General features: G+C 37.4%; 4 protein-coding genes across 11 annotated transcripts in view; 2 read left to right on the forward strand and 2 right to left on the reverse strand.

The window, feature by feature from the left end:
- Positions 1-24499, forward strand: part of LOC101167770 (3-hydroxybutyrate dehydrogenase, type 2) — a 57160-nt gene that overhangs the window by 27493 nt on the left and 5168 nt on the right. For 3 of the 5 annotated variants that reach the window (XM_078952712.1, XM_078952725.1, XM_023957017.2), the window contains exons 5-6: positions 23264-23354; positions 24402-24480. In XM_078952712.1, the coding sequence (XP_078808838.1) occupies positions 23264-23354; positions 24402-24480 (170 nt within the window). Of the gene's footprint in view, positions 1-8484; positions 8777-10379; positions 10506-23263; positions 23355-24401; positions 24481-24499 lie in introns of those variants that run through there. The other 2 variants (XM_078952728.1, XM_078952720.1) reach the window with 2 other exon arrangements.
- LOC111947681 (dehydrogenase/reductase SDR family member 6) lies at positions 328-5895 on the reverse strand. Of its 4 annotated transcripts, none has more exons than XM_078952742.1 (7): positions 5801-5895; positions 4678-4768; positions 4165-4243; positions 3361-3461; positions 2922-3049; positions 1595-1629; positions 1301-1420 (listed from the first exon to the last, which is right to left on the reverse strand). In XM_078952742.1, exons 2-6 carry the CDS (start codon positions 4747-4749, stop codon positions 1626-1628), a joined length of 384 nt encoding a protein of 127 aa, XP_078808868.1. In that variant the 5' UTR covers positions 4750-4768; positions 5801-5895; the 3' UTR covers positions 1301-1420; positions 1595-1625. The 4 variants fall into 4 exon arrangements, 3 of the variants coding, with proteins under 3 accessions (XP_078808861.1, XP_078808868.1, XP_078808876.1); XR_013658128.1 differs by having other exon boundaries at positions 1304-1420; positions 3365-3461; XM_078952735.1 differs by lacking the exons at positions 1301-1420; positions 1595-1629 and adding an exon at positions 328-763.
- LOC144994564 (uncharacterized) lies at positions 13029-14892 on the forward strand. Its single transcript, XM_078952732.1, has 3 exons — positions 13029-13981; positions 14430-14595; positions 14722-14892. Exons 1-3 carry the CDS (start codon positions 13683-13685, stop codon positions 14731-14733), a joined length of 477 nt encoding a protein of 158 aa, XP_078808858.1. The 5' UTR covers positions 13029-13682; the 3' UTR covers positions 14734-14892.
- Positions 16262-22545, reverse strand: LOC105354169 (uncharacterized). The gene is made up of 4 exons (XM_078935885.1): positions 22528-22545; positions 18983-19084; positions 17835-17983; positions 16262-16455 (listed from the first exon to the last, which is right to left on the reverse strand). The coding sequence occupies exons 1-4, from the start codon at positions 22543-22545 to the stop codon at positions 16410-16412; spliced, it is 315 nt and encodes a 104-aa protein (XP_078792011.1). The 3' UTR covers positions 16262-16409.

Genomic DNA, 24499 nt, shown 5'->3' on the forward strand with positions numbered 1-24499 from the left:
TGCTTTGCTACGGGAAATCTATGAAGAATTGATTTTTGCAACAGATATAAACAAACTATTCATCTGGGAACTTCTGCTTGACTTCCTTTAGCAGAAAGTAGTCTACTTAAGTCTATTACAAAAATAAGTCTATACTACAAGTGATGCACTATACTTGAAATTATTATTATACTATTATTACTCACTTATTTTTTATTGCATTCAATATGCGAAATGTTTTGCTAAGGTAAAACAAACAGAATGTTTTCTTTTTATTCCCCCCCAATATTTCAAAGTGAAGGTGTGATAAGGAGATTAAGACTGGACAAATCCCTAAGCAAAAAGTAGTACTGTAAATTCAAGTTTATTCTAAAAAGTATACCTGAATATTAGCACAGCATGTTTATCGTAGACCTAATACAAGTAGTGCAGAAAGTATAAGTGAAAACATTCTCAGACAAAAATGGAAACAGTTTAGATTTGCAAAATAAAGATTGTATATCAAAGGTAAACTGAATTATACAACATTCCCACTTTTAGTGAGTAAGTGCTTTTAGTAAACCGCAGCATACTTAAGGAATAGCCTTCAATAATGAGGAAAACATTTAAAAAAATACTTTTTTTTTTTACATTGGCTCTAATCTCCTGTAAAAAACGTGTAAAAATAAAAGTTGTTTTGTCTTTAGTCAATGCAGTGACGGTTTGTAGATTGGGTCATTTCCACTTTGAACTTCCATAGTCCAAGTGTAGCAGGTTATACGCCACTACTTCCTGGATTTGGCTCCTAAAGTGAATGAAAACTTTAAACAAGTGTGTGAAGCAGAAATCACTATGGAAGAAGCAGAAAAAGCCATGAGAAGTTTAGCTTTAGATAAATCTCCAGGATCTGATGGGCTTACTATTAACTTTTATAGACATTTCTGGGAACACTTGAAAGAGCAGTTTCTGTTGGTCATAAAGGAAATTTCTCAGTTAAACTTCATTCCAACTACTATGAAGCAAGGCGTCATCACCTTAATTCCTAAACCTGGGAAAGACGCCAGACTAATTGATAATTTGAGGCCAATATCCCTCCTTAATAGTGATTATAAAATTTTAACCAACATTTATGCATCTAGATTAAAAACAGGACTGAATCAGATCATCTCGGACACACAATCAGGATTCTTAAAAGGATGTTCAATTCACAATAATATCCGGTTAGTTCTTGATCTGATTGACTATAATCAATTAATTGAAGATGATGTCATGTTTTTGAGCAAACATTTTTAACTCACTTGGTTTTCTGAGGCCACCCTGCGCGCCTCCTTGGCCCTGTTTGTGGCGCTGTGCCAGACCAGGGGTCTGGGGCGGGGTGGGGGGTTGTTTCATTGGGGAGGGGGTTTTGGGGGGTTATTTTGCGCCGGGGGGTTTGCTGGGGGGGATTTTGCTTCTCCATTATCTGTTAATTCGGCAAACATACGTGAAACGGTTAACGTTGAAGTACCTACAAGCTGAGTGGTTAGCTTCCATTTTATTGTACAAAAGAAAACAATGAAAGCATATATATTTAACAAACAATTGATCTAACTATAGTACACACACAACAAATTGTAATAATGAAACAGTATCTTACCTTGAAGGGGTTTTGCTTTGGGATTTCCGTACTAGCTTTGAAAAGAAAAAAGATCTGCTGTTTGCATGATAGTTAAGTTGTTCACTTATCTATGGAATGTATGTCACTTCCAGCAAAATGATATCTATCTAAATATATTAGGGGTGTAACAATAAGCTAAAAATCTCAATAATTTGGTTCGATTCAGACTTCGGTTCCAATATACGTTTCGGTACGGGCCATGGCTGTTTGAATTAATATGCTTGATAGAAATTGATATTTATGAACCATAACTATTCAACTATTTCTTTTTCAATCTAACAATCTATCTAACCATAGTTTTCACACACAAAAAATTATATTCAATGAAACAGAAAAATGTATCTCACCAATTTGTGTCTGCCAGACAATTGCGATTCCAGCCGTTGGAATTTGAAACGGATAAAAAAAAAAATCCGCCGTTAGAATAGTTAAAAAATGGTATGACTCGGAACATACCAAATGGATAGATATGACTGCTTTGTAACTGTTATTTAGATTTAACAAATGATTTTCTTAATTTTAGTAGAAAATATCCCATCATACATATTTTCCTGTGGTTAAAAAGTGAACTCATAAACCAAGATGCTGATGTTGACATTTTCATTAAAATGTCTGTTGGATTTACAACAGGATGGTTTTGTGATAAACCTGGTTTATTTATTCTCCATAGAGGTAAAGTTAAAAGGTTCCGTCTTCATAAAAGTTAATGTTCATGGATTTGGTATGCAAATTCCAGAATTTTTTTTATCAGGTACTTTTTTACGTGGTTACATATTCTTGCTCCAATGTGTGATTTTTTTATTCTTTTTTTCTTGTACCTCATCAGTGCTTTCAGTGTGTTTGTTTAAAATCTGGCAGTATTCATGATCAGCATGTCAGACAGATTTTGAGTACGCCACAGTTCATGTACTTAATGCAGTTTATAAACTAAGTTTGCACATCGTTTTAAATAAATCTCTGGGTATAAAACAAAGCTGTTACAATCTTTCTGGTTGTGCTTAGAATAGTTAAATAAGAACTCATGTTTAGCTTTAAAGTACTTTTAATTTCTTCTTTGGAGAAAAAAATTATGTTTAAAGTGAACTTTTCAGCAAGGGGGTTTGTAAGATGATGACAGAGCTTTAATTTTCTTTGTATTTAATTTATTTTTGTATCTGATTCATGTTTTTAGAATTCTGTATTTTGTTGAAATATTTTAATACGTGTCTAATACTACTACCCCAATTCTAATGCTGTACTGATGATGGTGCTGCCCAAATAAATTGTTAAGCATTTATATTTTTAGTATTCTTTTTTTTACTCTTACTGTATTTCACTGGTCTCAATCCTGGTCCTCGAGGGCCACTGTCCTGAATGTTTTAGATCTTTTCCTGCTCCAACAGATCTGCTGCAGTGGTTGAATTGCCTCACGTTATGCTGCCATGGTGCACAAACCTGTACCAACATTTAAAGCTTTAGTGCATGTCATCACAGGCTGCAGACCATAATGCCTCTTATTGGGGGATAACACAATGGTGGAAACTAGAAATGTGGTTGAGGTGAATGTCATCAGTCTCTGTGCTTTACCAAAGCATCAGCAGTAGTCCTTTTAAAAGGATTGACAGCAGCACAAGCTGAGATTTAACCCTTTCGATGCAAGGACTTTGGAGTGGCGATTAAGCAGGGGCGTAAACAAGTGAGGCAACCGTTTACAGGAACAAATAAGTTGGGCTGTTCTCTAAAGAGAAGGAGAGTGGGACACACACACACACTGCAACGTTGAACACCACATCCACATGAGCGTGTTCTTGAGCCAAAGCTTCTACTTCCTCCTTTTTGGTCACATCCACCACTTTGGTTCTGATTCCTAAAATCAGGAAGAAAACGGATCAGTGCACACAGTTTTAATGTGCATTTCTACATGCATGAGAGTACATGCATATGTGCTGAGAGCCTTAGCAGCAAAAACTCTTTCAATAAACCCTTTTTTCTCTCCACCATTTATTTCTGGTAGACTTTAGTCTGCCAAATACTTCTACAGTCTATGATGGTCGCTTATGACCGGTGACTTGCAGAGAGGTTAAGGGTTGGCGATGCTCAGATTCCTCTGATTTACAATTTCAGTAACTAAAGTTTTTGTTTGTGCTAAAAAACAAAAAGTTAAACATAAGCAGTTTCCACTTAACACATAAATACACTTGTATTTAAGGATTATGGTTAATTATAAATATATTACAACTTCTGCTGTTTTGCAGAAGCATACATATTTTTGTATGTTTTTTTTATACATCTTATTTAATCATTATTAAGTTTTGCTATAAAAGTTGATAAATTGAGCACTTTGTTTCAAACTTGTCACAAGATGATATGATTTGGTAAATTAAGCATTTTTGAAAGCTCCACACACTCAAACCCAAACTAAGTCACAGCTTTAGAGGTTGTGTTTTAAACTTAAAAGTCAAATCCATAACAATTAAGATGTAAAATGACAGAAAAATCTCCCACTGTCCAGGCCTTAAGCCTCTTGTAATCCAGCAGATGGCAGCAGCAGACCACTCTCTTTATCTTACCTCTAATTCCTTCCAGCTTCTTCAGCTTTTCTCCATTTATGTCTGTTGCAGTGACCTGAGCTCCTTCATTTGCAAAAGCCTGAATTTAAAAAGGTTGAGTTAGTTCCAAACATCTATGTCTGTCATGGCAAACACAGTTTTTTGCTCCCTTTTTTTTTTTTTGCAAAAGATGGTTACTAACAGCCTTTTTTTCTATTATAGATGTAGGAATACATTTGCCAGATGGATATTTTCAAATCCACAGACCTTTTATAATTATTTAGAGACTAAATATTAAATTCATTAAGTAAGACACATCCAAAAAAAATGATTTGACCAATGTGAGTAAGGCAGTTTATCAAAATAATAGCTTATAGGAAAATAGTTGTTGATGATAAAACATTGTCTACACAAGGAATGGCTAAAATACATGATGCAGGTCAAACTATTCATAAATGTTACATTTGCAAGCTTAAACTATTTGGAATTTGTTACAATGTAATTTGGAAGAAAATTGTAACAAAATCTACATACAATTGCTGCAGCACGTCCAATTCCCTGCGCAGCAGCAGACAGCACAATCACTTTCCCATCCAGGCGACCCATGATGCACCTTTCACGGCAGCTGTGAAACAGGCGAAAATACAGCACTGATCAATAAGAAGATCATTATGATGATAAACACAAAACCTGTTTGTTCATTAGCTGTGTTCACTGTCTATTAAACAAACAGCTTTTATTGGGAAGTCTGTGGCTGATGACATAAATGTTTCTAAATGAAGAGATACAAAGATTCAAGATTCAAAGGGTTTATCGTCATACGCACAGTGAGAAACGGGTTTCCCTGCACTATGAAATTCTTACTTTGGTGTCTACTCCGAGTGCCAAAACCTATACAGGAAACTGAAAATTCAGGCCAGTAGCTTCCACTATTATCCATCCTATCATGGCTTATGAAAACACACCAATCAGAATTATGTAACTCAGAATTTTCTAATAACTTCTGCAGACTTTACAGTTCAACTCGTAGCATTTATAAATCACATTGATGACCATTTTAAGGATTACGGAACGCTAGTGACAGTTTCAAAGTCCCATGCTATAAACCTTACAGACCTTTTAAGTAAACATTGTCTTTGATAGTAGGTAATGGTACAGCTTATGCTGTATCTTATTAAACATGAACTTGGCCAATACGGTCCTTTCTCATCAGTTTCTTTCAAAGTAAAACATAAAGCTTAATTTCATGACACTTTTATTTTGAAAACCTGACACCGTCTTTTCAGCTCTAACTAAGGTAAAATGTTAATAACTGATGGGACTCTTGACAATGACAATACTAAATGTTCTTGTAACGATTTCTAAAATATAATATATTTGCTAAAATATCTAATATTAGAGCAAGTTCACTAAAAGTTGCGTTAATGCAAAAGAGAAGGGGATTTCAAACCACACGCAGCTCCTGCAATGCAACTAGGCCTATGATGAGACAACTGCATGTTCACTCCGACAGCACGCATTTCTGTTATTAATACTTGCATAACACCGAGGACGACTTTTCATTACGAACTAGAAATTACTTCGTGCTTTCATCAAAGCAATAACAAGAAAACCAAAAACTGGTAGTCAAAACCACGGGAATTTCTTGAGAACTTACTTTTTGGCTGCACAGCAATCACAACGACAGACGAAAGGGAAAAGACAGGTGATGTCGTTCTTGGATTCCTATTGGTTCGAGACCAGGAAGTAGTTCCATAGAACCTGCTACACTTGGACTATGGAAGTTCAAAGTGGAAATGACCCAATCTACAAACCGTCACTGCATTGACTAAAGACAAAACAACTTTTATTTTTACACGTTTTTTACAGGAGATTAGAGCCAATGTAAAAAAAAGTATTTTTTTTAAATGTTTTCCTCATTATTGAAGGCTATTCCTTAAGTATGCTGTAGTTTACTAAAAGCACTTACTCACTAAAAGTGGGAATGTTGTATAATTCAGTTTACCTTTGATATACAATCTTTATTTTGCAAATCTAAACTGTTTCCATTTTTGTCTGAGAATGTTTTCACTTATACTTTCTGCACTACTTGTATTAGGTCTACGATAAACATGCTGTGCTAATATTCAGGTATACTTTTTAGAATAAACTTGAATTTACAGTACTACTTTTTGCTTAGGGATTTGTCCAGTCTTAATCTCCTTATCACACCTTCACTTTGAAATATTGGGGGGGAATAAAAAGAAAACATTCTGTTTGTTTTACCTTAGCAAAACATTTCGCACATTGAATGCAATAAAAAAGATGTGAGTAAAGGTCATACCTAAAGGTTTCAATATTCAAACAAAAAAAATCCCCCTTGGGAAAAAGTAGTACACTTGAAGTATATTTACTTGAGTGTTAGTATAAGTACTGTATATAGGTCATGTACAAGTAATGCAATAGTGATATTAACTCAATACTTCTTCAGACTAAATTGTAACATTTTAAACTTACAACACATAGTTTATAATAATAATTTCAAGTATAGTGCATCACTTGTAGTATAGACTTATTTTTGTAATAGACTTAAGTAGACTACTTTCTGCTAAAGGAAGTAAAGCAGAAGTTCCCAGATGAATAGTTTGTTTATATCTGTTGCAAAAATCAATTCTTCATAGATTTCCCGTAGCAAAGCAAAATTGAAGATGAGATCTCGATTCTGTCTCATTTACGTCTCTTAGACATAAATGAGAACCATTTAAGTCTAATCTGGTTTTCTCATTCTTCTCATATGCTGTGACTCAATTACAGTTTCAAGAGAGAAAAGTTAAATCATTTAGACATTCATGTCCTCAAAGAAAAATACATCTTTTTGAAACTTTTTATAATACATGAAGTTTCAAGACAATGTTGCAATGTCGATTTAATAAACTTTTCTTTTGACTGCTTAGATAAACATAAATGAACAAGTATGTATGTTGGGTCAATGATGCTACGTTTAGATAAACACAAACACACACATGCACTGGCACACATGCACGCACACACAAGAGCACACATGCGTATGTGGTGGTGTGTATAAAAAATTTAACAGATTGATGTCTGAACTAAATTAAGGACATTTGGGATCAAATTTGGATCTGCTTAAAATAAACAAAAAACATGATTGTATATTGAACCAAACAAATAAAATAAATAAATTAAAAAGAATAAATACATAAAACAACTTGGGGGGGGGGGGGGGGCAGTTTGAGTTCATTTATCTTTGTCCTAAAAAAAATCACCCTTCATGCAGCCTCACAAGCTGAAAATATATTTTTTTTTCTTGATTTTAGTCTGTATCATCTTGAACTAACACAGTGCTTTATAATTATTTATTTGCCAAGCCCCCCTAGGAAAAAGAAAATGTTTTGCGCCCCCCTAACCCCCCACAACCTCCCCCCCACACATACACTCGCGGCGGTGACAATAAATTAGGTTAGTATCTAAAAAAATGGTGTAAGTAAACCTAAAATTGTATTTTGTAACAAAAAAACAAAAGAAAAAAGCAATATAAATCCACTTTCAACAAATATTAACTTTATTTAGCCACAGAAACCCTGTTATAGTCTAAAACAGAGAAGAAGCGTAAAGTGCCTGAAAGGAAAAAAACTGTTGGTCCTTATTTAAACTAGAAACATTTAGATCAACTGAACCATTTGATGCAGAGAAAAATAATTCAATTAATAAATAATATTACATGTAAAATGATCTGAAACAGGGCTGCACGTTGGCGCAGTGGTTAGCGCTCTTGCCTCACAGCAAGAAGAAAAACAACATCAATGAGACCTCTCTGTGTGGAGTTTGCATGTTCTCCCCGTGCATGCGTGGGTTCTCTCTGGGATCTCCGGCTTCCTCCCACCATCCAAAAACATGCTTCATAGGTTGATTGGCAACTCTAAATTGACCATAGGTGTGAGTGTGAGAGTGAATGGATGTGTGATTCTGGATAATTTACCCTGCGACAGACTGGCAACCTGTCCAGGATGTCCCTCTGCCTTCGCCACAAGTGGCCGGGATAGGCTCCAGCAGCCCCGTGACCCCGAAAGGGAAAAAACGGTACAGAAAATGAATGATGAATGAATGATCTGAAACATTAACGTTTTTTAGTCTGAAGAAATAGGTAAAAAACATTGTGCTGATTCTTTTTCTAAATGATGGATTGTTTATTAATGATCTCATAAAGTGCAGCTGTTTTCCTGCATTACCTGCTGTCTTTATGTCCAATACTGACACCAACTAAGTGACAGGCAGACAGAAAGAATACATTGATGGAAAATGTCAAACATCAAAATGTCAATTGTAAACTTGGGGTGACGAGAAGCATTGAACTAACAGAAGCCTGTTGTAACCAGATTTGAATTTCAAACTGTATCACAGGCTCAAGTGACACAGATTTCTGATTGGTTGAACACAGTGGGAGGGAAAACGCTGTGGCTGACGTCACTAACGGGCAGGAGACGGTAAGCGGCGGGAGAAGTGCAGAGAACGAGAGACTTTGGACTAGCGACTGTCGAATGTTTTCTGTGTTTTAACAATCCATGGGATGAATCTTCAACATTCGTATTGCTTGTCTTTAAATGATTCAAGTAAAAACTTTGGAGTTTGCACGGTAAGTTTGCTACTTCGTTCCTCCAACTCAGGTGCATAATTAAGCTAGCTCCGTACGTACAGACTTCTGGGCTACTCGCAGTGTGGCGGTAAAAGTAATTATTAAAATCTAAAAATGAAAAATTGTGCTTTTTGTAATAAAAACGTACATATTGAAGGGGTATTTCTTGCATTACAGAGTTAATAGGAATTATGAGCCTCGATATTATTTCCAAAGCGTCAGTATTGTGGGTAGACATTTTGTACTTCCAGCCAGGGTCAGCAGGGTTCATCCCATTCACAATGTGACCGCACCACAGACCGTTTCTACAGCCATTATTTGCTAACTTTAAAGTGTGCAGTTTCATTATGTGCAATGTTAATACAGTGATCCCTTGCTATAACACGGTTTACTTTTCACGGTTTCGCTACTTCACGGATTTGCATCGTGCATTGTGCTCTGCATTCTGATTGGCTAAAAAGCCACTCCGCTTCTTCTCTATAGTATCTGTGCGTCAATAACGCTGCAGTTTAATATGTACACGTACGTAAAACAGCTTGCCAAATTTACATTACGCAAGTGCAAATCATCTTTTGCAATTTCGAGTTTCTCAAAACCCATAGAAAAAACAGCGACTTCAACTGCCAATCATTATGTTCTTCTCCCGATCAAACACACCTGCACTGCGGGCTTCAAATGAAGAAAACACTGCAGGATGCAGCGGCTCAGTCTGAAGAGCAGTGAAATACACCTGAGTCACTATTTGTCCCACTGTACTTTGTATTTTTTTCATAATCATTTTAAATTTTCTCCTGTTTAATCCATTACTCGGGTCGCGGTGGGCGGGGCTAATCTCCGCGATTTGAAGCCTTCTGTTCACATTGATGATTAAACTTATTATTTGACAGCAGTACAGAAGTTATTTGTTGAAAAAACGTTTCTAAAGTACTTCTATTTGTTTTTGTGAAACAAATGCTTGAGCCTGTAAAATGGTTTGTTCTTTCTTTTCAATGTATAAGAGTATTTAATTGTATAATAATTGTTAAAAAAAATAAAGGTTTCTACTTCACGGATTTTGCCTATCACGGGTTCTTTTTGGAACGTAACACCCGCGAAAAACAAGGGTTTACTCTGCAAAAGACCTTGTATCTCATTTAAAGGTCATATAATTGCAGAAAGTAGGTCCGGCATGTCATCATCTGAAACTGGTTGTGGACATCATGATCTGTGTTCAAAAATCATCATTTACTGCTTACACGTCTAGGAAGCATAAAGCAGGCTCATCTGAAAATTTCATCATGTATATGCTGCTTTTAAGGCCCATTTTTATGGGGTCCACAGTTTTCCCAGACTTAAAGTTAGTGCTTCATGTGTTGCCACAGATTTGAAATGTGTTTTTGACCTGTGTGATTGTTAACTTCATGCTGTCAAAGAGCTTATTTGTCATTTTAAGACCACGTAAAGGAGGGATGCTCTGTATCATGTCCAGTGAGTGGTTTTAAAACAAATTAATGGGATGGATTTACTGCTTATATGTCCTGGAAACATAGAATATGTGCATTAGAAAATATGTGTGTAGTGTTCAATGAAACCGTTACTAAGCCTGCTGATGTCACTTATGCAGTGATCTTCTGCTGGCCTACTTGGAGGAAAAGGAAGATGCAATGTTTTTCCATGTGGATGACGTGTGCCTTCCAGAAGAAGTAAATACAGATGACGTGAATATGACTCCTAATCATTGTAGTATGCGGTAAGTAATCCATTTTAATTTTTTACACTGGCATGTGCAAATGTTTGATGGTGGTAAAACAGATCTGTGACTTCTTTTTGCATGTTTGTATTTTTCACTATTTGTATCTGCAATCTGTTTGATCAACCTGTAAATGGAGATAAACCAATGTGCAGTTTTAGTAGGGCAACTCACAAAATGTATTGATTAAGAAATACATAGGTCATATTTTTTTAGAAGTAATTTCTTCTCTTAAGTTTGATTAAATTTGTTGTGTGTGTACTAGGCCTGCACAATATACCGCAAATTTATCGTTATCGCAATATCCAGCACTGCAATATGCATATCGCAAAAGACGGCGAATATCGCAATAAATCGCAAACCCAAAATGTGTTAAAACAATCTTCTAGCAGCTTGAAGCATTTAACGAATCAAATAAATCCCTTTATGCTTTGACCAATCAGATGGACGCCTTCCCATTGTTGACCAATCAGATGGAGGCCTATTATGTTAACCCTGGTCCTGAAGAGCCTCAACCCTGCCTGTTTTCCAGCTCTACTTAACCAGCTTGCTGTTGATTGGCTGACTCAAGTGATTTCACATCCTGATTGACTGAACACACCTGATTTTGGTTATCATTATCGAGCAGTCTAGGGAGAATTGGAAAACAGACAGGGTTGTGGCTCTTGAGGACCAGGGTTAGCCACCCTGACGTTTGTCCCCCATGTCGATGAGGGTCATTTGGAGTATAATTTTTAAACTGTTGCAATGAAATGGGAATGATGTTTTTGTTTATTTTTCTATTTGTTTATTTACCGCAAATTTATCGTTATCGCAATATTGATCACTAATATCGTATTAGTCGCAAGTTTTCCTCATATCGTGCAGCCCTAGTGTGTACTATAGTTAGATAAATTGTTTGTTAGATATATGTGCTTTCATTTTATCTTTTGTACAATAAAATGGAAGCTAACCACTCAGCTTGTAGGTACTTCAACGTTAACCGTTGCACGTATGTTTGCCGAATTAACAGATAATGGAGAAGCAAAATCCCCCCCAGCAAACCCCCCGGGTTATTTATGTGTTTGAGGGGAGGGTGGCTTTGTTACGTGTGCGTTTTGTTATGTGTGAGAATTCGGACTGCGAGCCGAACCGCCGCTTTGGGTTAGCGGCTGCCGGACTCACAAGGACAGAGCAGAGCACAGTGTGTGTGAGCTTTTCAGAGCAGAAATGCCGCTCAGTCCTTAGAAACTGTTCAAAAAATCACGACACATGGAATTGTGTTTCTAATTGTGCCCCGACAAATAAAGGCTGATGTTGTTAGCCCGTGTTGTTAGCCTCTCCTAACACTTGGGTGTTCTTCAGTTCTGTTCTTCTTCCACAAAAAAAGCACTGACCACAAGGATTAAATATAAAATGATGAGCGAACAGGCACTTCATAATATTCATAAAATTAATAAAAGCACGTTTGGAAGATCGCCTCGTATATTAACGAGCTGCTGCATAAATATGTGACAGCACAGGTTTGTTTACAACGGGACACATTTCCTTTTCGGTATTTTCGACACGATATTTTGCCCATGTAACCACGCACTGGTCGACAATCCTGTAGATGTCGTTCACGTCGATTTTCGGGAGACCTTGTAGAAAACGGGCGAAATGTACCATCTTTCGCAATCAAAATCTGCCGTGTCGCTGCTATAGAAGTCGCAAGCCGGAAATGGTCGGCCTCACACTCAAGGCGGCGGAAGTAGAACTCCTTACTTTCGTGCACGGAGCCTATTTATAGTTAGAAATATTATTGTAAAATTGACTTCAAATGAAAACAGACACATTGCAATTTTGCCTTTTTAGAGATTTCCTCAATAAACTTTTACCATCTATGAAAAAAGAAACCAAACCTCAAACCCAGAAATGACTTTCTGCAAGGCCTTTTTCATAATATTAACAGAAAAGCAAGGGATTGGTGTGGTTGGTGTTTTTATAAACTTAAGGTAATACTTAAAAAATGCTCTTTTCCACATTGGAAACTAAAGAAAAGTGATTGTTCTCATGCTGTCTGTACAGCAGTTTCACTCACTCCGCCTGCGCCCCATGACTGTTTCGAAGAAGAAAACCCCCTCAAGCCAGAAAATATGGAGAATCAAAATCCCCCCCAGGAAAATAACCCCTCACCACAGCAAAATAACCCCCCACCCCCACGTCCTCAAAGGAACCCCCAAGCTGCCCCCAACCGTATGCCCAGACCACTGGTCTGGCATACCGCCAACGCAAGAGCCAAGGAGGCCCGCAGGGTCCAATGGGAAAACCAATTTCTGTTGAGGAGGCTGCTGGCCTTGGCCAGAAATGAGGAGGAGAGACGCCGCCTCCGGCAAATTTATGGCGCAAACTAAAATTAGCCCAAGTTCCGACAGCCCCGTGACCCCGAAAGGGAAAAACGGAATAGAAAATGGATGGATGAACAATAAAATGGAATATTTATGTGATAACAAATTTAAATGCTGAAATAATTTAAGGATGTGATTTCGGTTTTTGTGATTTCAGGGAGAAGAATCAAGAAGAAAAACGCTAGTAGTTGTTTTCATTTTGTTGTTGTTTGTTTGTTGTGTTTTGTTGATGTTCTTGGTTTGAACATTATGTTCATAAATGGATAAATTTAACCATTCACCTCACACCTCGCACCCAGAGGGCCATTTATTTGGCATGGGGCGCAGGGCAGGGCCAGGGAATTGGCCAGAATACAATGGGAGAACCAAGTGAGTTATAAGTTTTTGCTCAAAAACATGACATTTCTCTTTAACCAAAGTGCATTTTAAGAATGGTGCACTCGTCACAAAATACTCATCAAATTAATTAAAGTTTCAATACTTTTGACCGTTTTTTTCTCACAATTGTAATCCTTTGCATCCTATGTACATATGATACGCCTCATTTCTCCACGACATTTGAACGGCATCCTTCCCCTTTCTGCTTGCAACAATTCAGCGTGTTGTGGACAGAGGTGCCACTTGAAAATGTTGCTGTAAAGTTGAAAAAAATGTGCTGTGTTTACTTTATACAAGATATTGGTGTGCTCATCTTTTAAGGATTTCTGTCCACCAAGATGGCGGTGCTCTCCTCCCATGAGGAATTACGTGATGTCTCCTCTAGTGATATGTGCCTTAACCGTTCACATATGTATTCTGAACTCACAGGAAAATGAAGAAATTTCCACCCACACCCTCTCTCAGACCCCACCCCCTCGTAGAGCCACTCCCCAGCCCAGAGCCCCACCCCCTCCCAGAGCCTCGTTCCCGCCAAGACCCCCACTCCGGCCCAGAATCCCACCCCCTCCCAGCGCCCCGCTCCAGCCAAGACCCCCACTCCGGCCCAGAATTCCACCCCCTCCCAGAGCCCCGCTCCCGCCAAGACCCCCACTCCGGCCCAGAGCGCCATTTATATGGCATGGGGCGCAGGGCAGGGCCAGGGAATTGGCCAGAATACAATGGGAGAACCAAGTGAGTTATAAGTTTTTGCTCAAAAACATGACATTTCTCTTTAACCAAAGTGCATTTTAAGAATGGTGCACTCGTCACAAAATACTCATTAAATTAATTAAAGTTTCAATACTTTTGACTGTTTTTTCTCACAATTGTAATCCTTTGCATCCTTCTCACATATGATACGCCTCAATTTTCCACGATATATATATATATTTTTAAAGAAGTACAATTTATAGTTACAAATACTCTTCTAAAATTGATTTCAAATGAAACACACTTTGCAATTGAGTCTTTTTAGAGTTTTCATCATTAAACTTTTTCCATTAGACTGACTTATGTAGAAATATTTTGTGTCGGCACAACGTTTAAAATTTCACATTTTCTTATTTAAACATTTTTATATACGGAGATTGTTTGAAGTTTTCACTTGTGAAGTCATCTGTTGATTTTATTCTGTTGTCAGTTTCTGTTACGGAGGCTCTTGGCCTTGGCCAGTTCAGAGGAGGAGAGACGCCGCCTCCGACAAATCTATGGCGCAAAATAACCCCCCACCCCGGTCCAGGCCCCTGGTGTGGCACAGCGCCACAAACGGCGCCAAGGAGGCGCGCAGGGTGGCCTCAGAAAACCAAGTGAGTTAAAAATGTTTGCTCAAAAACATGACATCTTTCTCACACACGACACACCTCATTTCTCCACGATATTTTTTTTTTCAAAGTACAATTTATAGTTAAAAATATTTTTTTTTGTGATTTCAGGGAGAAAAATGAGGAAGAAGAATGCTTTTAATTGTCTTCATTTTGTTTTTCTTCTTCATGTTCTTTGTTTGAATTGTTATGTTATGTAAATGGATATATTTAATATATAGTGTTCAAAAATAACTTTGTGACTACATTTAATAAATAAATAAATGCTCTGCTAAAAAATGACAGGCATGGTTATCGATGAGTTTGGGAACTGGATGTCAACAGAAAAGTTAGACCCACAGACTGTAACTTAGGTAGACTTCAGAGGAATGTTAAATGTGTGGAGGTAAAAAGCACAAGATTTTGTCTCCTTATTCAGCTGTTATGTTTGATTGGATCAAACATTAACTGACTTTCAACTAGATGTGGGTGTATTTTAGTGGCTGTAACGTGTGGTAAAAAAAATCAGCACAATCTATAAAAATAGGCCAAATTTGCTGAATTAGTCACATCTTCACAGTTCTCGAACGATGATCAATTCTTCTTCTGTGGAACCACCAGTGGAGACATACTAAAAATCACTGTCGGTCCTAAGGGATGGGAAAACGGCGTTCGGAAGCGCAGGGGGGGTGGGCTCTGTTGCCCCCGGCCGAAAGCGAGTCGGGTTCAGATCCCCGAACATAGAGTGGTAACAAGGCGCTGCGAGATGTCCAGTGCGGTAACGCAAGCGAAGCCGGAGAGCCGGCGGGAGCCCCGGGGAGTTGTACTTTCTTTGTGAAGGGCAGGACAGAGGTTCAGAATGAGAGTGAGAACCAGAGTGAGACCAAGGTGGACCACTTCAGGTGAACTTGGTCTTAAACCTGTGGGACGGGTGGAGCCAAAAACAGTGTAACCCTTGTGCTATCCTAGGCACTTTAACATTGGGAGTTGGGTCATCTAGACCCACTAGACAGTGCTCTGAACCTTTTTTCTTCAATGATTTGTGATCTTCACTGGTGTCCATGAATTACATGAAATCTTTCCACCTTTATCCACCTTTGTCATGGTAGTAATAACACGTAAATGTAAGGGTGGGGTCATCTAAGATAGCACAAGGGTTAACCTGTCGGATTTAAAGAAAGCATCCTTCGGATCTGAATATCCGGAGACTCTGCTAAAGGACTCCTGGTCCTGTTGGTGAAAAACTGGAAAAAGTATTTCTCTTTTGAAGTCCAGATTTTGGATGATAAAACGGTCCGCCAATGGATCAAATTCCCCACCATCCAAAAGGAAAACAAGGTGGACCACTTCAGGTGCATCTTGGCCTTAAACCTTGGGGACGGGTGGAGCCACAAGACCGTCAACCTGTCGGTAATAACAACAAAGTCCTCCTTCCGATCCGACTTAACAGGGACGCCGTGAATCCAGGTTTGTGGACGTGAAGCTGGCGAGGAAATGTTTTACGGCAGATTGTTTGATCTTAGCTTGTCGTTTTCATCAGATTCATGCCAACTGTCGGATTCAGAGGATGTTCTTCACAGACAGGTTACACTGAGGACAAGCTCCCTGCTGAGTTCAAGCTCCCCCTGCCCGTCCAGAGGGCCAATGAGAGTAGAGTCCACATACTGGACCAGTTCATGGTTCCGTCAGAACTCAGATGTTCTCTTTGTGTTTTACAGAAGTAGATCCTGATGGCCTGCAGAGTTCTGTCGTTCCAATGTTCTTAGCAGCAGGGTTCTTGGGTTGCATCGTGTGTAGTTTGGGCTTCAAGCGTAGCCGTCTCACTGACTGTGGCTCTGGAGCTGACTGACCTGGAACCTGAAGATGCTGAAAAGAGAGATTTAACCATGTAGCCATTTATTAAATATAATCTAAAAATGAATTAAGCAACAGAACAAAAGAGACATTTTTTATTCCTGAAAATTAAATATTCTATATTTATGTAAGAAAAAACAGCATAGATCTGAATTAAGTGCTCTCTGTAATAATTCTCTGTACTGTTGTGAGTTAAGCTATTCAGTCGTTTACTTAGAATTCACTAAAGACAAAGCAAGAACACGTGACCATGAATGATCAGTTTTTATCATTTAGCCTAATGTGTCGTTTCTGTACTGTACTTGGTGGATTTACTTCTTGTATTAAAAGAAAGAAAAGAAAAACAACCTTTACTGAAACAAACTAAAGAGCTTTTTTTAGTCAGTAATATTCAAACATAATGATTGAAGCATTTTATGAATGAGTTAATCAAATGTAGATTATTTCTCTGCTAGTTGATTCAAACTATACATTTGACTCTAGGGTTGTGCCGATGGACGATGGGTGAGTGACATCACGATGGAGAGAAAACATTGTGATGCCACGCCCAGAGAAATGTTTTCAGAACATAACAAACATTCACAAGGGTCACTTTAGGTCGGAATAAATCATTCGCACATATGGGATTACATATCAGCCAAAAATTGAAAGGGCGTAAAGACAACTAAGCGGGCGTATTCAGGAACTGAGTGAGTGAACCTTAAAACCGTGCTGGCGCAATCCTAACCAAGCGACCCCGTATTTTACAAGTGAACGGCTGAAATCCTAACCGAGCGGTGATCTTGCTCGGTCAATTCTCTTTTGCGCCCTCAGCTGGATTTACGCTCGGTGTTATGGGGGCGTTTTTGTCACTTGGGGGCGGTATTCAGGGGTGTGTTTGTCACTTAGGGGCAGGAATCTTTCTGGTTGATCTGATTGGCTAAAATTTGCATGTCAAGCAGTGGGGCGGGACTTTCATTTTGGGACTTTAATAGAAAAGGAACGGCGGCTGTAACGTGGATTAAAAGGGTAACAAATGCTGTGAATTTCACATGAAACAAAGCAACCCCCCCCCCCCCCCCCCCCCCCATCAAACACAAAGCTGTAAGTCCGCGCCCCGCCGGTCCACTAGACTAGTTAAGTGCGGGAGCAGACTACTGCTTTTCTATTTTGTTTGTTACTCTTTTTGTTAAAGTCCCTTCCCTCAGTTTGGACTGGATCATCGCGGATGAGTCATTAGTTGGGTAATAAAATAAATAAAGTAAAATAACGAATAGCAATTATATAAGAACGAAAAATTAAAAATAGCCCCTCCCCCCGACGATATCATCATCCATCCCGATGTTTGACAGCAAACATCGTCAACTGCCAATTTAAGGGACATCGCCCAACCCTATTTGAGTCTCACTTACGCTTGCAAAGTCTCAGAGCCACGCCCCTTGGGTACAGTGGCAGCAACTGTTGCCAACCCGAGGTAGGGTACACTGAGCTCCAGTGGTGTCCGGGACGCCAGGAGACCCGAACAGACAGCTCTCAATCCGGCTTTGGACGCTGCTCCAGCCTGCGGACGGACGAAGGTCAGCTGAATCAGAGTATGAGGCACACTCAGCCCCTGGGAGTCCTGGCAGCAGCAACGCTCCTCAGCAATGGTGCACCAAGAAATCACCGGGTCGGGCAGAGTAGTGACGCGATCAAAACAGCAGGAAAACAACAGCACCTACAAATAAGCAAAGTTCTAAAGCTAGTCATTACAGTGAATACAGACCGGAGGATGACCTGTTGCTCAGACTTTCATTTGAGACGGATCTGTAGATGTACAGGAATGGTGCTTTTCTGAGGGTTCTGGTTAGGGGTTAAGGTTTCAGGTGAGAGTCGGGGTTAGGATTAGGGCTGGGCGATGTGGCCAAAAATTAAAAAAATTCAATCGATTTCCGATTTTTTCCGGATCCCCCCACCCCCTACTAAAGGAAAGCAATAAGTACAAACGGCAGACAACTTAAAGCAAATTTTGCTTTTATTTAATCAAACGCAAAACAAATGTAACCCCCATTTCTCATCACACTCTCTAAACACACTCTTGGAATCAAAGTTAGGTATACTTGTGTTGTTTATATAATTTTGTTTCAGAAATCCTGTTTAAAGCTAAAATCTGCATGAAATATTCCATATGTAGTGGAGAAACAGTTTTTTGTCAGTCAATAGATTTCCTCGTTTTCTCATGGTAAAGTTTGAGAGAGGTCTGTAACGTTCATCATAGTTACATTTTAATTGTGAAACAGGATATAGCAAAAGAATCCAGGAAATCACATTGTATGATTTTTAAATGATCATCAAGCAAAGGAAATAATCCTCCACTTATTGTGTCATGTCTAATGTAAGTAGAGACGTCCTAAACAGTGAACAGCTTTGTTCACTGTGTTTGGCACTCAGCAGACAAACAAATAAAAAGTATTAAAACAGTCCGTTTTATATTGAGTATTTTATAACGCGTGCATCATTCTTGAAATGTATTAAGGTTAAAGAAAAATGTTCTGTTTTGGAGCAAAGACTCATAACTCACTTGGTTTTCCCGCTCAATCCTCTTCTGATGTTGTTGCCTGTTGACAGCGCTGTGATGCACCAGGTGTCTCACAGGCCAGTCCACGGTTGGTGTCGGCTTCTTCTATTCCTCTCTTTTTAGAATTTGATGATAGTTGATGTCTTCTGTGCTATCCTATGGGGTCCAGATGACGTGATCCTTACATTGACGGGTTATCCCTAGCATAACACAGGTGGGTAAAGGTGAAGAGCATTTCATTTAATCCATGGACACCAGTGAAGATCACAAATCGTTAATAATTTTTTTCACTTGTTCCACGGTCTGACACGATCTGTAAAGCTACACCGCATGATACTGGACATGATACAGAGCATCCCTCCTTCACGTGGTCTTAAAATGACAAATAAGCTCTTTGACAGCATGAAGTTAACACTCACACAGGTCAAAAACACATTTCAAATCTGTGGCAACACATGAAGCACTAACTTTAAGTCTGAGAAAACTGAACCCTATAAAAATGGGCCTCAAAAGCAGCATATACATAATAAAATTTTCAGATGAGCCTGCTTTATGCTTCCTAGACGTGTAAGCAGTAAATTATGCTTTTTCTTAAACACGTCATGTCCACAACCAGTTTCAAAAGAAGACATGTCGGGCCTGCTTCTGCAATATTAGATTATTTTTTAAATTTATCTATTGATTTATTTCAAGCATTGTAGTCAAAGCAAAAAAAGAAATTACAAATATTTTTCAAACTCATTACAAAAATGTTGAAATGCATAGTTTAAAAAGACAAAAAAACAAAAAGTCACTTAAATCACATTTGCTTTATTAAATATAGAGATAATTAACTAAAGTTAAGTAGAGTTTGATTTATTGCTTGAAAAGGAGTGGGAAGAAGCTAACTTAAATAATCCCACCCCTACTGAGTTCATTCATTTGATAGTTTAACAGTGTTTTTAAATCCGGTTCTGATCGGATAGATTCTCTTGAAGTAACAAAATCCAGTACCTAGTAATGATTGATGATCTTCAGAAAACATTCATTCATGATTTCAGTAAACAGTAACGGTACCGATATGTAATAATAATTGATTATCGTTAGAACACATGATCACAATAAACCATTAATTTTTGCTACACATTGCAGATCAAGTAAACAAAATTGATAGCTTATTGATTATAATTAAAACATTTCAGTAATCATTATTGCACATTACAATGTAATACTTGGTTGTAATTAAAAGAACTGATTATTTTACCACAATAAAGTTCACACATGTTTTTGAAATTATTCAAACACCTGTTGATCCTTAAATCCTCTTATCTTCATATCCTGAAATCACAGTTTCTTTATACATTTTCTTGAATATTTGAACATTGTTTGAGCTCATTACTTAACCCGTTGATAGTTTAGTGCCACACACCAACACAGAAACTTTTCTTTGTGGTTCTTATCAATTTGATCTTGAAGTTTCTACATCCCCTCAGTCTGTAGCCTCCTTCATTTTCTAAGAACTGTTTTTTTATATTGAATGGTAACGATTTGGCGACTGGCTCTGTATAAAAGTTTAAAAATCCACAAGGTCATATAGTTTTGAAAGTCTAGATTGATAAAATAAATTGTTTGTATGATCAAGATATCCGGCTTTATGTACAATTCTGATGGCTTGTTTTAAGTAAAAAGAGAAAAATGTAATGAGTTATAATTATTCCCTCAAATTTCTATTCAGTAGGTGAAATATGGTAATATTAAGGAGTAGTACAATACATATATAGTTGCATTCCAATATGTTTAGATTTATTTACGATTGAAAAACTTTTTGAGACTTTAGTTTAAATGTGTCTGACGATCTTTTAAATGAGATACAAGATCTTTTACAGTATAAACATTGCACATACTTAGTGAAACTGCACACTTTAAAGTTTGCAAATAATGGCTGTATAAACGGTCTGTGGTGCAGTCAGATGATTGTGCAAAATGTCTTCCCACAGTTAGCAATGACTGACGCATTTGGAAAAAATATTGAGGCTCATTCCTGTAAACTCTGCAATTCAATAAATACCCCTTCAATATGTATGTAAGAATTGATTTTTGCAACAGATATAAACAAACTGTTCATCTGGGAACTTTTGCTTGACTTCCTTTAGCAGAAAGTAGTCTACTTAAGTCTATTACAAAAATAAGTCTATACTACAAGTGATGCACTATACTTGAAATTATTATTATAAACTATGTGTTGTAAGTTTAAAATGTTACAATTTAGTCTGAAGAAGTATTGAGTTAATATCACTATTGCATTACTTGTACATGACTTATATACAGTACTTATACTAACACTCAAGTAAATATACTTTAAGTGTACTACTTTTATCAAGGGGGATTTTTTTGTTTGAATATTGAAACCTTTAGGTATGACCTTTACTCACTTACTTTTCATTGCATTCAATATGCGAAATGTTTTGCAAAGGTAAAACAAACAGAATGTTTTCTTTTTTCCCCCCAATATTTCAAAGTGAAGGTGTGATGAGGAGATTAAGACTGGACAAATCCCTAAGCAAAAAGTAGTACTGTACACTGAAGTTTATTTTAAAAAGTATACCTGAATATTAGCACAGCATGTTTATCGTAGACCTAATACAAGTAATGCAGAAAGTATAACTGAAAACATTCTCAGACAAAAATGGAAACAGTTAAGATTTGCAAAATAAAGATTGTATATCAAAGGTAAACTGAATTATACAACATTCCCACTTTTAGTGAGTAAGTGCTTTTAGTAAACTGCAGCATACTTAAGGAATAGCCTTCAATAAAGAGGAAAACGTTTAAAAAAAACTTTTTTTACATTGGCTCTAATCTCCTGTAAAGAAACGTGTAAAAATAAAAGTTGTTTTGTCTTTAGTCAATGCAGTGACGGTTTGTAGATTGGGTCATTTCCACTTTGAACTTCCATAGTCCAAGTGTAGCAGGTTCTATGGAACTACTTCCTGGTCTCGAACCAATAGGAATCCAAGAACGACATCACGTGTCTTTTCCCTTTCGTCTGTCGTTGTGATTGCTGTGCAGCCAAAAAGTAAGTTCTCAACAAATTCCCGTGGTTTTGACCACCAGTTTTGGGTTTTCTTTTTGTTATTGCTTGGATGAAAGCACGAAGTAATTTCTAGTTAGTAATGAAAAGTCGTCCTCGGTGTTATGCAAGTATTAATAACAGAAATGCGTGCTGTCGGAGTGAACACGCAGTTGTCTCATCATAGGCCTTGTTCGCATTGCAGGAGCTGCGTGTGGTTTGAAATCCCCTTCTCTTTTGCTTTAACGCAACTTTTAGCGAACTTTCTCTAATATAAGATATTTTAATGCAAACTTCGTTAAAATGTAAAAATGTTCTTGTAACGAAATCGTTACAAGAACATTTAGTATTGTCATTGTCAAGAGTCCCATCATTTATTAACATTTTACTCTAGTTGCAACCTAGTTAGAGCTTAAAAGAGGGTGTCTGGTTTTCAAAATAAAAGCGTCATGAAATTAAGCTTTATGTTTTACTTTGAAAGAAACTGATGAGAAAAGACCGTATTGGCGAAGTTCATGTTTAATAAGATACAGCATAAGCTCTCATTCACATTACCTGCTATCAAATAGAATATTTACTTAAAAGGTTTGTAAGGTTTATAGCATGGGACTTTGAAACTGTCACTAGCGTTCTGTGATCCTTAAAATGGTCATCAATGTGATTTATAAATGCTGTAAAGTCTGCAGAAGTTATTAGAAAATTCTGAGTTACATAATTCTGATTGGTGAGTTTTCATAAGCCATGATAGGATGGATAATAGTGGAAGCTACTGGCCTGTTTTTCTTGGTGCAGCCACACACAATCATCTTTAACAGTTAGCTGTTATCTTGTGTTATTTATTGCTTTAAATGGGTTTTTCTCGTTTTATTTTTATTTCTTTTTTACTTTTTGCTTTGCATATAGAAATTTGCACGACATCTTGTGTTTTTTGTGTGTATGTTTTGTGCAAATTTTCAGTTTCCTGTATAGGTTTTGGCACTCGGAGTAGACACCAAAGTAAGAATTTCATAGTGCAGGGAAACCCGTTTCTCACTGTGCGTATGACAATAAACCCTTTGAATCTTGAATCTTTGTATCTCTTCATTTAGAAACATTTATGTCATCAGCCACAGATTTCCCAATAAAAGCTGTTTGTTTAATAGACAGTGAACACAGCTAATGAACAAACAGGTTTTGTGTTTATCATCATAATGATCTTCTTATTGATCAGTGCTGTATTTTCGCCTGTTTCACAGCCGCCGTGAAAGGTGCATCATGGGTCGCCTGGATGGGAAAGTGATTGTGCTGTCTGCTGCTGCGCAGGGAATTGGACGTGCTGCAGCAATTGTATGTAGATTTTGTTACAATTTTCTTCCAAATTACATTGTAACAAATTCCAAATAGTTTAAGGTTGCAAATGTAACATTTATGAATAGTTTGACCTGCATCACGTATTTTAGCCATTCCTTGTGTAGACAATGTTTTATCATCAACAACTACCGTATTTTACGGACTATAAGTCGCCCTTTTTTTCATAGTTTGGCAAAGGGTGCGACTTATACTCAGCAGTGACTTATATTAGAAATAAATTGAAATAAATACATTGTTAACCCTCCTGTTATGTTCATTTGTGAGGAACAGAGATGATGTTCCTGGGTCAATTTGTTGTATGAGGTATGTTAAGTGTTAAGAGTATGTTAAGTGACTCAGAGAATCAGCAAACTTTTTTTACAGTAAGATCTTGAAGGCTAAAAACATAATTTTCTATTTTCCAATGATTTCATAGATTCAGAAATGCAATAAAAATGACAACTGTTTCTACAAATACAGGATGAAAACAGAGTATTAGTTGGACAACTATGCTTCAAGAAAGGAATAAATAAATAAGTATGAGAAAGAATTACTATGAAATTATGAGATAAACAGTCTGCTATGATTGTGTCATATGAGATTGTGCAAGTTATTAGTTCTTGGTCTCAGATTTTGTCAAATAAATTTCCCGTCAAAATGCGACTTATAGTCCAGTGCGACTTATCTGTGTTTTTTCTACTTTATAATGCATTTTTGGGCTGGTGCGACTTATACTCTGCAGCGACTTATAGTCCGGAAAATACAGTATTTTCCTATAAGCTATTATTTTGATAAACTGCCTTACTCACATTGGTCAAATCAATTTTATTGGATGTGTCTTACTTAAGGAATTTACTATTTAGTCTCTAAATAATTTTAAGAGGTCTGTGGATTTGAAAATATCCATCTGGCAAATGTATTCCTACTTCTATAATAGAAAAAAAAGGCTGTTAGTAACCATCTTTTGCAAAAAAAAAAAAAGGAGCAAAAAACTGCCATGACAGACATAGATGTTTGGAACTAACTCAACCTTTTTAAATTCAGGCTTTTGCAAATGAAGGAGCTCAGGTCACTGCAACAGACATAAATGGAGAAAAGCTGAAGAAGCTGGAAGGAATTAGAGGTAAGATAAAGAGAGTGGT

The sequence above is a fragment of the Oryzias latipes genome, chromosome 1, assembly GCF_053564925.1.
Source record: "Oryzias latipes strain Hd-rR chromosome 1, Olatipes_Hd-rR_3.1".
Lineage (NCBI taxonomy): Eukaryota > Metazoa > Chordata > Actinopteri > Beloniformes > Adrianichthyidae > Oryzias > Oryzias latipes.

Excerpts from the sequence above, each read along its gene's own strand:
- LOC111947681 (XM_078952735.1), bottom strand. The coding sequence starts at position 4,749 with ATGGGTCGCCTGGATGGGAAAGTGATTGTGCTGTCTGCTGCTGCGCAG. Across the intron at positions 3,462-4,164 it reads GAAGCTGGAAGGAATTAGAG|GAATCAGAACCAAAGTGGTG; the intron begins GTAAGATAAAGA and ends TCCTGATTTTAG. Across the intron at positions 3,050-3,360 it reads TGTTCAACGTTGCAGTGTGT|GTTTGTGCACCATGGCAGCA; the intron begins GTGTGTGTCCCA and ends ATGTTGGTACAG.
- LOC144994564 (XM_078952732.1), top strand. The coding sequence starts at position 13,683 with ATGAAGAAATTTCCACCCACACCCTCTCTCAGACCCCACCCCCTCGTA. Across the intron at positions 13,982-14,429 it reads GAATACAATGGGAGAACCAA|TTTCTGTTACGGAGGCTCTT; the intron begins GTGAGTTATAAG and ends TTCTGTTGTCAG.
- LOC105354169 (XM_078935885.1), bottom strand. Across the intron at positions 17,984-18,982 it reads GGATTGAGCGGGAAAACCAA|GCTGGAGCAGCGTCCAAAGC; the intron begins GTGAGTTATGAG and ends GTCCGTCCGCAG. Across the intron at positions 16,456-17,834 it reads GGCTCTGAGACTTTGCAAGC|CATCTTCAGGTTCCAGGTCA; the intron begins GTAAGTGAGACT and ends CTCTCTTTTCAG.